This window comes from Lepisosteus platostomus, chromosome 2, assembly GCF_059453375.1.
Source record: "Lepisosteus platostomus isolate fLepPlt1 chromosome 2, fLepPlt1.hap1, whole genome shotgun sequence".
NCBI lineage: Eukaryota > Metazoa > Chordata > Actinopteri > Semionotiformes > Lepisosteidae > Lepisosteus > Lepisosteus platostomus.
This window is the reverse complement of record NC_142612.1, coordinates 17,222,037-17,234,001: the sequence shown is the minus strand read 5'-3', so window position 1 is coordinate 17,234,001 and position 11,965 is coordinate 17,222,037. Positions and strand designations below refer to the sequence as shown.

The following is an 11,965-nucleotide window of genomic DNA, read 5'->3' as shown; positions in this document are numbered from 1 at the left end:
CCTAACCAGTCCTAATCCATCCGGTCTAAACCAGTTTAACCCTCTCGCGACCGAGAGACGATGCTTTACCAACCGCCGAGGGACTCTCTCGAGCAGGGTTTCTCCTTGTCTTTACCTATATAAAGAGACTGACTAGCACGAAGTGTGTTGAGCTCCTCCCACATGTACCTGAAGCCCTTCGGCGCAACCATTAGACCTTAACATGATCCTCCCAACTCCCCAGACAACCAAGAACTCCGCCCTAGCGACGTCTGCCCTGTTCAGGGGGTCAAAACATCAGAAAAACTGAACAAAACAGCAAACGTGAAGAGGGAGTTTCTCAGCAGGTTTCTCACAGCCTGATTGAGGACTTTCACTTCACTGTACCTTATCTATGACTTAAGCAAAAAAGGGGATTTAAGAAATGATGTCACCACTGAGAGCACGATCCTTTAATTAATTACCAGTGGTTTTATAGCAGGTGGCCAGTACAGATCAGCAGACCTCAGTCCAAATTACAGAACTAGTGCCAACAAAACCTTTTTGGGTCGGTTTGTCTTTTAACAGTGGCTATTGGGGAAAAAGTTACACAGCAGGTACTATTAACTTAAAGGTTTCTGTTCTAATGTTCACTTGTCCTGTAAGGAAGAAAGTGCTCATGACAATCACTTGCTGGAGTCAGATGTTTTGGTACAGCTTGTAGAAGGACATAGCCAAGGTCAGCAAACTTTTCCATTTTCTTTTGCATTTCCCTCTTACCTAGTGTATCAGACCGGCGCAGGTTTGGCACAGCCACGGGAGAGTCGGCCCAGTCTAGTTTCCCACGCGCCACCAGGTACCTCCTGGCTTTGTGAAGCATGGCTGGGAAGTTGTCCTGAGTTGCCGCAAAAGCTTCAATCCTGTATTTCACTGAGCCCAGGACCTGTGCATGCAGCAGAGAGAGCTCATCGCGTAAATAGGCTGACAACATGATGACGGAATTTCACACAACAGGAATAGTATGATAGGAAAATCAAACTAAAAGGTATAACATATAAAAATACTGAAAGTATTGAAATACTGAAAGAGTAATTCAGAACCGTTCACTGCAAATTCCCATTAAGAAATTAAAACAATAAAATGCTTGAGAATATTAATCGTTGTTGTCGTCGTTCACCATCGCCAGTCCACTGTTTGATGAAGGCCTCCCTCGGAATCGAAAATCATGGGAGAGCTGATAGTCGTCGGTCAGGCAGAAAAGGTAAAATGAAAAAAAAAGGCAGAAGAGGAGTACAGAGCACTGCTAAGGAAATGTACTAAAAGCCCCAGGCAGTTTAGAAACCTTCGAACATGAAGAACGGGTGGGTGTACTGGCCTGGCTGCAGCTAATAAAGCTAACAGGCTTGAACTGGCCTAACAGTTTCAAAATGAGCAGTGAAGAGCAGAAGGATGCCAGTTTAAACTTTCTGGGCCCACACACAGAGTGTGTGTGCAGAAAACCTGCTGCTCTTTGACCTCTCTTTAAAACTGAAAGAATAGTAAGAAAAGAGGGGTACTGCAGATATCTCCCAAGCAAGCACAATAATAAACTCTAAACGCTTCATGTCAAAAACTAGAAGGTCCTACAAAATAAAGCCTGGCCACCACAAACATTTGATTGGTCTCCCTCACAGTGGCTTTGAGCACTCCCTTCAGCCCAGCCAGTTCTAGCCCACAGACCACTGACCAGCTTGAAAAGCTACTTGAGAGAATCTGTAAAACTGCTTGCAAAGCAAAATGTGGTCATTTTGAAGTCAATGATTTGTTGCATTGTTTTAAAATACAACCAAGACACAAATCAGTTTAATTATAGGGGATAATTCAAAGATTTTAATTGTATTTGTGCATGTGCTTTTAAAATATTGACCCACAGTACACACAAAATAAAGATTGCTTGAGGCTAAACAAGACTGTGAAAAGAAGAGAAATTATCTGATGATTTCATTGAAAAAAAAAACTGATTCAATATGAACAGATACACATTCCGGATATTTTAAATCATTCTTTTCACAGTATTTGTCTTAAGTCAAATGATTACAATCGGTATGCTGTACAGAGCACAGATAAACCAACCCTACAGCAACAAAGGGTTAAAGAACTGCTGTACAAAAGGAAAACAGCGTAAAATATCAAGACCTTAGCAAGATCCACTGAAAGAAATGAATTTGCCAGATCAGACTGTTCAAGCACCATTTGCGCCTGCAAGATGACAGCAGTGCATGTGTCATCTCAGCCTTCTGCTGGAACACGGCACAGACATGCAGTCGGGAGGGGATGAGGGGGATGTGCTGAAATGAAAAGCTGTGCGAATGGGGGTCCGGGCAGCAGGTCTGTGTATCGGGAGAGTGGGGCGGAGGGCGTGCAGTGGGTTTCAGGCAGGTCCATACCTGGATAAGCGACTTGACGCTGGGTTGAAAGACCATGTTGGTATTTAGCAGGAAGGAGCGGAGCAGGGGTTGGGGGTAGCAGGCTAACTGTGCTAGAATTCCAGTGAGGAGGACGTTCACGTACAGGGAGTTCTGCAGCATGTTCTCCAGCTTGGCAAACAGCACGGCAACAAAGGGACCTGGGGGAGAAACAGGTGGGGGTGAGGCCGGGGGCACTGGCAGGGGGGTTCACGACTGTCGGCAGCTTCAGTTGTAGGAAGAGCGTTCGTTTGCTGAAGACCTGCGCTGAAGCAAGGGTCTTCATTCCAGACAGATCTGGATACAGCGGTTCCCTCTGGCATTCGAGATTCCCATTAGAAGAAAGGCCTGTAATCTTTAACACAAGGATTACTGAAGTTTTTCTCTTGACAGTCAATTATATTTTGTAGGTGAAATTTTCCTATTCTTTTGGCCTTCTCAGTTTTACATGAAGCTTTACTTTTACAGAGTATTTCAGTGATTTTACGCATTTTCCCTCTTTAGGCTAACATAATTGAATCTAATTTAGACAATTCTTAAAAAGAGGTTTAAATACAAAAGTATATTATTGTACTACTGACACCATGGATGCTTTGTTTTTCCAGGTCTAATAAAAGCCTTGGTTTTTAACGAACGCTTGGAAGCTCACCAAATTGTGTTTTTACATCAGCCAGCGGCACAACATTCACCCATATTCCTGATATCATAATTCACGTTTCACTCTGTTACCAAAAAACTGATTCTAGCATGAACTAGTTGTTATGCAGAATCCTCCTATGAAAACCACAGACTGACACATCAAGACTTAATCATTTTTAATGCTAGACAAGATTAGATTGGTAGTCAATGGCTAGTAATACATACACTTTTATGTGCTTCCTATCATTTTCGATTAAAAGGAAATTTTTAACCTGTTTTAACCAGTGTTTTTCAATAAACGGCACATGGAAGGAACTTTTTAACCTGTTTATATCACTGTCAATCAGAGGTCTGAATCACCAAGTCAAAGAAATACAGTACAGTATATAGCATATCACAAAGGATCAAAGGAAAACATCAAAATTAAATGAATACTACTTGCCACTGATCCTTGCTGAATACCTGATGTGTGATTTAGTTTATTACAGGGGTTCACCACTCTGACCTTCCAGAATGGTATGGCAATTTGGTATGACTCAGCAGGGGTTTGAATCCCAACTCACAGAATGTAGAGTGGATACTCTACGTTGCTGCTGAAATCAAAATGACCTCCTGTTTATGATTTGCAAGGTCTCTCTTCACATTTAGATACCTCTAATGAAGTGCTGGTGTACTATTAATCAATAAAAAACACATTACACTATATACAGTACTTCTGTCTAATATTAAGAAATAGAATAACTCTGCCCACTGACATAGAAGCACACAGTTGGCCTTTCAAATTTTATAAAATACAACACCAAAAGACAGTCACTGCTTCATTTGCTGAAAAGACACTAACAGCCTCTTCTTGATTCACTGTTCGAGGTAGGATCTTCAGTGTTCTCTTACTCAACCACTACACAATGTAATAACCTACCATTAGAAGCTGGTGGTGCAGCTGCTTATTTTCATTATATGCAAGTGCACCCCAGAGTGGCAGCCAGCTGTGCATATCACACTCAGTCACCCACCTGTGTAGGGCTGGCTGACAGGCTGCCCCGGGGCACGTGTTGGGGTACACAGAGCAGGCCCTGTGCTCTCTGGCTTGGGGTCTGCGAGGTCACCATCTGGGGAAGGAGCTCTCTCCTCATCGTTCTTGTGAGTGGAAGAGTTAAGGGCGCAGTCTTTGGCGCTGCCGGGCTCCTCCACGGCTCTGGAGGCCCTCCTCTTTCTCACCGTCTCCTCCAGCTCCGTCAGCTCCTGGTTGAAAGCCTCAATGCTGATACCTGATCCATTGGCATCTCCCGGTACCCGGTCCAGTAGCTCCTCGATCAAGCTCTCTACCGACTCCAGACTCTGCCCAGCCACCGTCTGCTCACCAGGAAGAGACTCTTGGCCTTCGCCAGCCTGCATCCCCAGTGTGGCCTGACCATGAGGCTGAGACCCCTGAGAAAGAGCCTGTGTCCTCTCTTCGTGGCCCTGTGGCCCCTGACCCTGATACAGCCGGTGTGGTTCAGGCGGGCAGACGTCACCCTGGCTTTGGCCTGTGCAGTTCTCTCCGGGGTCAATCCGAACTTTCTTCACCTCCATGCCCCCGTCTTGCCTGTCCCGCGACTCTATCCCTGACTGCCCCGTCCCGTTGAGGAGGGGCTGCTGGCCCTCTGGCCCGGCTGGGAGCCTCTGCACCCTCTGGGCAGGCCCCGGGTGGAGGGAGGGAGGGGTGGCCTCGGGGCCTTCGCGTTGCAGGCTGCGCTTCTTGGTGCGGGGCGTCACGCTAATGCAGTTCTTGCCAAAAGTGATGTCCCATTCCCCGCTGTCACGCTCGGAGCTCTCCCAGTCCGACCGAGGCCGGCTGGGCGGCCCCTGCTGGTTAGAAAAGTGCTCTGTGAAGATGTTAAAGCCACTGGGTGGAGGGGGGGGAGGCGCCACACAAACGGGAGAGGGGTCCTCCCCGTCGTAAGGGGCCGACCAATCCCGGCAGGCCCAGGAGCACAGCTCGATGTTCCTGCGCGCGTCCCGGAGGTACTCCAGGTACCCCATCTCCGAGTCAGGCGCCTCCGAGGCCTGGTGCATGGGGCTGTCTGGCGAGAGCACCCCGGTAGCTCCCCCGCTGCGGGGCGACTGAGGAGGCTCCGAACTGCCGCCGCTCTGCTGGCGCATGAACATCGCCAGGCGGGACGGGGTGCTGGGTTTGGAGACAGGAGACTCCACGCTGGGACTGCCCGGGCCTGCGGTCCAAAAGAGGGGAAAAAAAAGAGAAGCATGAAGATGAACAGCAAAATGAAAACCGTACTCTGTTGCATGCAGGAAAAGCAACATGTTTACTTGGTGCACAAAACCTACTCTGGCTTATTCATTCACAGTGCAACGATCAAACACACGTTTAGGATTTGAATTTACAGTAGCACTTTGCCCCCACTTCCACTCTGCTGTGGTTATACTATACGAAGTGTGTGTCCGCTACTCATTTTTCAAGTTGTGATTAAGAACAGTCAAGGGTAATCTATGTAACCATGGAGATACTGAACTCCTACACAGAGCCTCTGTGTGGACTCTGAACGATGAGTTTGTGAAACATGAGCATTACAAAAGCATACATACATGACAGCCAGCTATATATAACTGGCTCAAAATACAAGCTCTTAAATAAGGAACCAACTTGCTTATTTCTGTGAAGTTCAGGATATATTATAGTAATTTAACAACTGCAAAAATGAGTCACTATTTTCATGTCCATGAAGTGTTCATGTACTGTACAGTATATACAGACAGTTTAAATAAATAAGATGACACTGAGGAAGTGCTAGACCACTCCTAAGAACATTAATTGTTTTGTTCCTCCTCTTATGTTAACTACAGTTTTTCTTTTTTAGGACCAATGCTCTAAAACAGTTTTTAAAAGCCTTTTCTATTAGTTGCTGAAGAACAGTCTTTATTGCAGAAAGTCTAGAAACTGGACACCTAAACATTCAAGGGGTAATACTTGAAAATCCCTATACCCCTGAATATACCTCACCTTTGGCCCAGAATGTGGAATCTTCCTCCCGGTCACTAGGGGGCAATGTATCGAATCGGCAGCACTCTGGGATGAGGGACAGGAACTTATCTGCTGATTTGCCATAGAGATCTGGCTCTCTAATGGCACGCCGCTGGCTCAGCATGACGTGTGTGCAGGGCAGCAGGTACCTGTCGAAAACCAGCAAGCAATTCTCCCTTTTAACCCCTAACTCAGAATCATCTGCTGATAAAAGGCCATCATGTACCGAGTCCTGTTCTGTCCTGTTCCCATGTATTTATTAAAGGGAAGGCGTTTTCTTTTTACATGCATATGTATTTTTGAATCTCACAGCTGTTAAATTCAAAACTATTTGATATTAATGCCCAAAAAAAAGAATCACTGCTCAACACTTTAGGAATATCTTTGCGTTATTTACTTGCTAATAATTAACAGACTTATCCAAGAAAACTCAAAGAATATGTATGCAATAAGGTAAAATCAATATATTTGCTAAAATAATAATAAGGTTAACTAAAAATCAAACGACAATGCAAGTGCCATGTAAACAAAAAAATAATAATTAAAACTGCATACAGATAGTCGGGATACACAGTAGTAAGCTTATTTGGTATGTTTACAGTGTAACAGCCAACTGTATTTCCAGTTTGAGAACTAAAAGCATTAGTGCAAAATAGTGAAAGAGCAGCTGAGGGATGAGGCTGAGATCACGGGTACCGACACTTTCTGTGGGAATTACTCCTCCATTGAGGGGTGAGGACTGGGAGAGAGAGGGTGGGCACAGAAAGTCTGGCAGCAGTTGAGAAGTGGAGAGGCGAAAGCTGACTAGACCTAGAGAGGAGCCTGAAGAAAGCAGCAGCATAGTGATAGAGACACCAGCGGCCTGAATTAACCTGGAGGTTTTTTTCTGCCTGTGTTACAGGTCTTAAGACCGTACAATTTACACACCTTTCAGTTACACGGCAACTGCCAGAAACACATCTACCACATGAATCGAAAAAAAAGTCAACCTGAACTATCATAGTTACTTCCTTTGCTGTGCCAGTACCTGAGAACGAGCTGCAGCATCAGGTCTTCGCAGTTGAAGGACAGCAGCGTCCGGAAGAGACTCAGTGAGACCATGCACAGCTTCCAGGAACAGACAGAGAGACTATCAGTCACAAAATGTACATAATCATAGGGGTCCAGCCGAAAGCACGCTCAACCTCCGCACAGAATGTGGCACATCACCTTTCGCACTGAGGCGAGTAACAAGTAACACAGCAATGATCAGAAAACAATCGGCCTGACATTTTTTTTTTTAATCAGGCAGTGAATTAAAAAAAAACAGGGCTTCCACTGATGATGTTCGCACAGATGTAAGATGTAACTGTATGGTTTTAATTTATCTGTCACTTTTTATTGTGTGGGAAATCCCATAATTCCAAAACAAAGAATCAAAATGCTTCACCCTCGTAGCCATGAAAGAGGTTACAGCTGAAGGCCCTGCTGAGCGAGACCTTTGCCTTTAGTGATTGAGGTTATAAATTGAACTCTGGAGTCAAGGCTTTTTTGCTACATTCTGTGCAGCTATTAATATATCATACAGGCTAAAGCAAACAGCTACCTCTTTCTTCAGTGCTATAACAAAAGTAAAGTTTCAATATTTCCTGTTTAACCTTGGCAAGGCAATGCCTTTATACTACTAGATTCTCTTTCACTATCCTCATTCGCCCTCCACAAATAAAAAAATCTCCTTTCAACGACTTATGTGGATTCGGCTGGAGCTCTCCACTCACCCGTGAGTTGGAGCTGATCCTGGTGAGCAGCGTGTCCAGGATGGTGTCATTGTCATGCCGATGCAGCAGGATGAAGCGCAGGAAGGTCTTGATGAGGGCCGTCTCCGTGATGCTGCGCAGGAAGAGGTCTAGGTAGGCAGTGCTGGCGATCATCTCCTCCACTGAGGACTGTGGCGAGAGGGGAGGATCAGAGCTGGTCCCTACTGTACCCTTACCTCTGCTAACACTGTGCCCCTGGGGCTCATGGTGCCTTGCCTCAGAAAGAGACCAGTTGAGGCTGTGCTTGAGGGCACTGGGCTCAACTGACCAGAGACACTACAGAGCGACTCCCAAAGAGTCTGTGAAGGGCTGAGCCCGGTTTCATAAGCAGTTGAACACCTGGTAATACGTTCAAACTGGAAAAAGTATTTTTGTGTGTCTTAAAGGTTGTAAGCAACGTGTGGATGCAGAGATGTCTGTAAAGTCTCTTCTAAGCTTCTACAGCCTTTTACACTTCCATTAGCCTTTGGAACAGTGGCAAGATCATGTGGAACTGTGAGTGGACATGAACTCATGTACTGTATGTGACAAATTCATGTCACTCCCATATGTGCTATGATTTGGAAGCATACTCATTTATAAACCGGTATGTGTAGAGTATAAATGAATGGGTACCTTATGAAGCGCAGGCCCCATTACGGGGACTAGGAATCCGTTGTGGACATAATCCACCAGCTGGCTCTTCACCAGAGGATGAGACACCTGCAAAGAGAAGGCAAGCATTGACCATAAAAATAATCAAATAAACGTTGGATGACAACTGTTTCTCCCTCTCACCAGCTACCACCAACTCTACTGTGTGGCAGGAAATCATAGCAATGATTGAAAAAACTAGCCTTATTTCATGAGCAAATACGCCTGAAAGTACAGGTGTTTAACATCATAAATAAGGCCTTATACTCATCACACGTATCACCCACTAGGGGTAGTATCTGATTTTCTTTTGTGTCTTGAGACACTGATTTTGGTTCTAGCTTTTGGTAAACGTGCTTTTCCAATAAAAGAAGATGAAAGAGCAAGCAAAACTGCTGCCATGACATTACCCCGATGACAAAACTTCTGCCAAAGCCTACAGCAGATGTGCCCCTCCCTCCTCCTTCACCTGTATGACAGCATTGCAGAACTCCAGGGAGTTCATGAACAGAACGAGAGACGAGACTCCGATCCAGTCTTCCCTCCTCAGCGCGTGCCAGTCATCTCCGCGCACTTCGATCTTGCGGGGCAGGGAAGAGTACAGGGCACTCAGGCCAGTAGCCAACACCTATTGGAGGGATCAGAGACATGTATTAGAAACCCAGGTGGGTTTCCTCTGGGATAAACATCTCTTTAGTTCAGCTGCCAAACCACAGCTCTGTGCAAAGATGAATGGGAAGACAGCATGTTGCAGTGACGTGAATTCAAGTTCCCCAACAAGTAAGAATTGGGCATACAATAAAAATATAGGCGGTCTGGATTGGGAAACGACCACAAGATAAAACAAGTTCAAGTCCATATTGGCTGCAATGAGATACAAAATAGTAATTTCTTTCATGTTACTGTTCAGTCTGGCATAAACACAGACTGCCTGTCTCCTTGAACAGTTGTTGTTAAATGTTTGCAGAGACACCTTTTCAATTTTTTTTACAAGTACACAAAGCAGAGATTACAGTCAAACAAAAATGCACAAATAAAAAAAAACAGAAATCATTCAGTTAAAAAAACAAATAATAGTGTTTTTCATCTCAGTTGAGTCATCTGGAAGAGTGCTTTATGTGTGATGAAGTGTCAGGACTATAATAACTTTCTTACAAGTTAACAGGTTTGACATATTCACATACTCACAATTGTATACACAGCATTTAACTTAAAAAGATAAGGGAACATTATATCAATGTATTGTAAATCTGAAAATCAAACTAAAAAACAGACATAGTGGTTAAATGAAAGAATCAAATCAGAGGTTAATGTCTGAAAATTAAAAAGAAAAAAATATTTTGCCTGTGGAATTTCTTCAGGAATGGGAAGACTCTTTAGTGTCTTTCCTCAGTCTTTTGTTTTTACTTTCCATCACATACTGTAATTAACCTCTACTCGATCTTTTGCAGATGCTGACCCAGCTCCTTACCAAAACCGCTCAGAAAATATACATCGCATGTATGTATTAATATATCATGACATTATTTTGCAATGACAGTGTACACTGATCTTACATGATGTCCTCTTAGGGGACATCAATTTAATCAATACATTCAACGATGAATCTTTGAACATGAGGCACTAAAGAAGAGTTTTTGTGTGAATTATACTGCAAGAGATCACTGTACATCTTAAACTCCGTTGTGAATGGATTTCAAAAAGCTCAAATGCCAGGGATGACACATAGTTCGAAGGCCTAAGCTTTCTCTCCGGCTCTAGACTAGGAAAGGAATCACACCCAGCAAAACAGACATTTTGAAAAAGTGACAACAAAAACACTCACTGAGGGCAGCAAGACGACGAGTCTTGTTAATGAACAACCTGAGAAGTCAAAGACGATGTAACTTGGAACAAAATATTAATGGTTTAAAATAGGATAACAAACACTTTTCAGAAATCAGTTAGGCTGGTCAAAACTAATGACTGATGTATACAGTACTTCACCTAAAATTATTGTTTCAAAAAAGTTTTAAAGTAAAAATACTATTATTTTTTTGGCTGATCCCTTTACGCCAAGCAACTTAGAGTTGTACTCATTTACACTACAGCAACCTGAACAAAGGGTACAATTTGCTCAAGGACACAACAGCAGTGTGTCATCTGAGATTCGAACCCTCAACCATCCAGTTACAAATTCAGAACCATGACCAGTCCTCCACACTTCCTGCTTATCACACCGATAGAAAAACGAAGGAAATGTGAAATTTCACAGGTTTAACAGCCATTCAAAGACATTAGAAAAACACAATATAAAGAACCGAAATACCTAAGAAATGTTCTAGATGGCGCCTCTACATCACTCATGTAAGTAGGTCAGACACCAGCTCATAAATACTTTAATGAGGAATGGGACTGCTCCCCAGACAGAGGAGTCTGCAAGAAACAAAACCAATGCAGAGCAGAAATCCAAGACATTCACAGACAACACCACACCAATACTGTGCACGCCTCAATATGAAAAGTATGTTAGTGCTCCTAGATGCTTTTCTGAAACACTTAAACAGTCTTTTAATATACCAGCCAGCTTCAGTAATGTACCAGAAATATTTTCAGGGTGGTGAAGCTTTAAGAGCACATTGTACATGACCACAAGCGCCTTTCATTCTTCAGTGGGGAGGGGGTGTCTCTACAGTACGAGCACTCTTAATGAAAAATATGGGCCGCATAGCACTGCCTCATTGATTAATGCAGTGTAACCTAAACCAGTAAAGACAGCCCACCTCCCACCCTGGCTGTGTTAAGAGCCCAGTGGGTGGACTCTCAGCAGCTGGGGGCTTGCCTTGCTACAATGAACTTGGCATGCCAGCCCTGTCGCTTGGCAGTGCTCTTAAAGGCTGCTTTGGATGGGACAGGGCACGTTTCACAGGTAGTGTGTGCTGTTGTTAACCCAGCAGGAAGCAACACGCCTAATCGACCAAGCAGCATTCCTCTGGTGGGCCTGTAAGAAAGGCTCCAAAGCCCCCATCAGCATGGCCAGAGGGGTCACTCCCTTTCTGAACACGAGCTTTAAAAGCTCAAGCACATGTCTGAAGTGGGGCGGCACAGATGCACGTCGTCAAGCTCTGTCCACATCCCACTGTCCAGGGTGACAACAGCTGTCCACCCAGGGATTAACAGTCCCAGTCTTTTGCAACTGTTGTGTTATTGCGCATGCCGACAGCAGACGTTTGAAGAGTGACGCAGCATTCCCTCATTTCGGAGTTCCAGCATCGCGTAACCACTTTCCTCAATGAAAAAAATGGAAGAATTTCTTGATCAGCAAACACAGTGTGGCCAAGACCACCTAGTTACAGGACACCCAGACCCCCACGGCACAACAATGGCGCTGCTGTGAGCCATGTGCTACTTTATATTCTGACTAACAGGTGCAACTTAATATTGTGAACTCACTGCGGGGATGAGATGAATGGCAGGTGCAGGAGAAGCAAGCTGAC

General features: G+C 44.5%; 1 protein-coding gene across 7 annotated transcripts in view; it reads right to left on the bottom strand.

Annotated features, from left to right (window-relative positions):
- fhip1b (FHF complex subunit HOOK interacting protein 1B) overlaps positions 1-11,965 on the bottom strand; it is a 47,981-nt gene that overhangs the window by 10,695 nt on the left and 25,321 nt on the right. For 6 of the 7 annotated variants that reach the window (XM_088601462.1, XM_088601444.1, XM_088601437.1 and 3 more), the window contains 8 exons: positions 8,959-9,117; positions 8,472-8,558; positions 7,818-7,985; positions 7,088-7,167; positions 6,040-6,209; positions 4,055-5,251; positions 2,385-2,563; positions 739-901 (listed from right to left, as the gene is read on the bottom strand). In XM_088601462.1, the coding sequence (XP_088457588.1) occupies positions 739-901; positions 2,385-2,563; positions 4,055-5,251; positions 6,040-6,209; positions 7,088-7,167; positions 7,818-7,985; positions 8,472-8,558; positions 8,959-9,117 (2,203 nt within the window). Of the gene's footprint in view, positions 1-738; positions 902-2,384; positions 2,564-4,054; positions 5,252-6,039; positions 6,210-7,087; positions 7,168-7,817; positions 7,986-8,471; positions 8,559-8,958; positions 9,118-11,965 lie in introns of those variants that run through there. The other variant, XM_088601489.1, reaches the window with a different exon arrangement.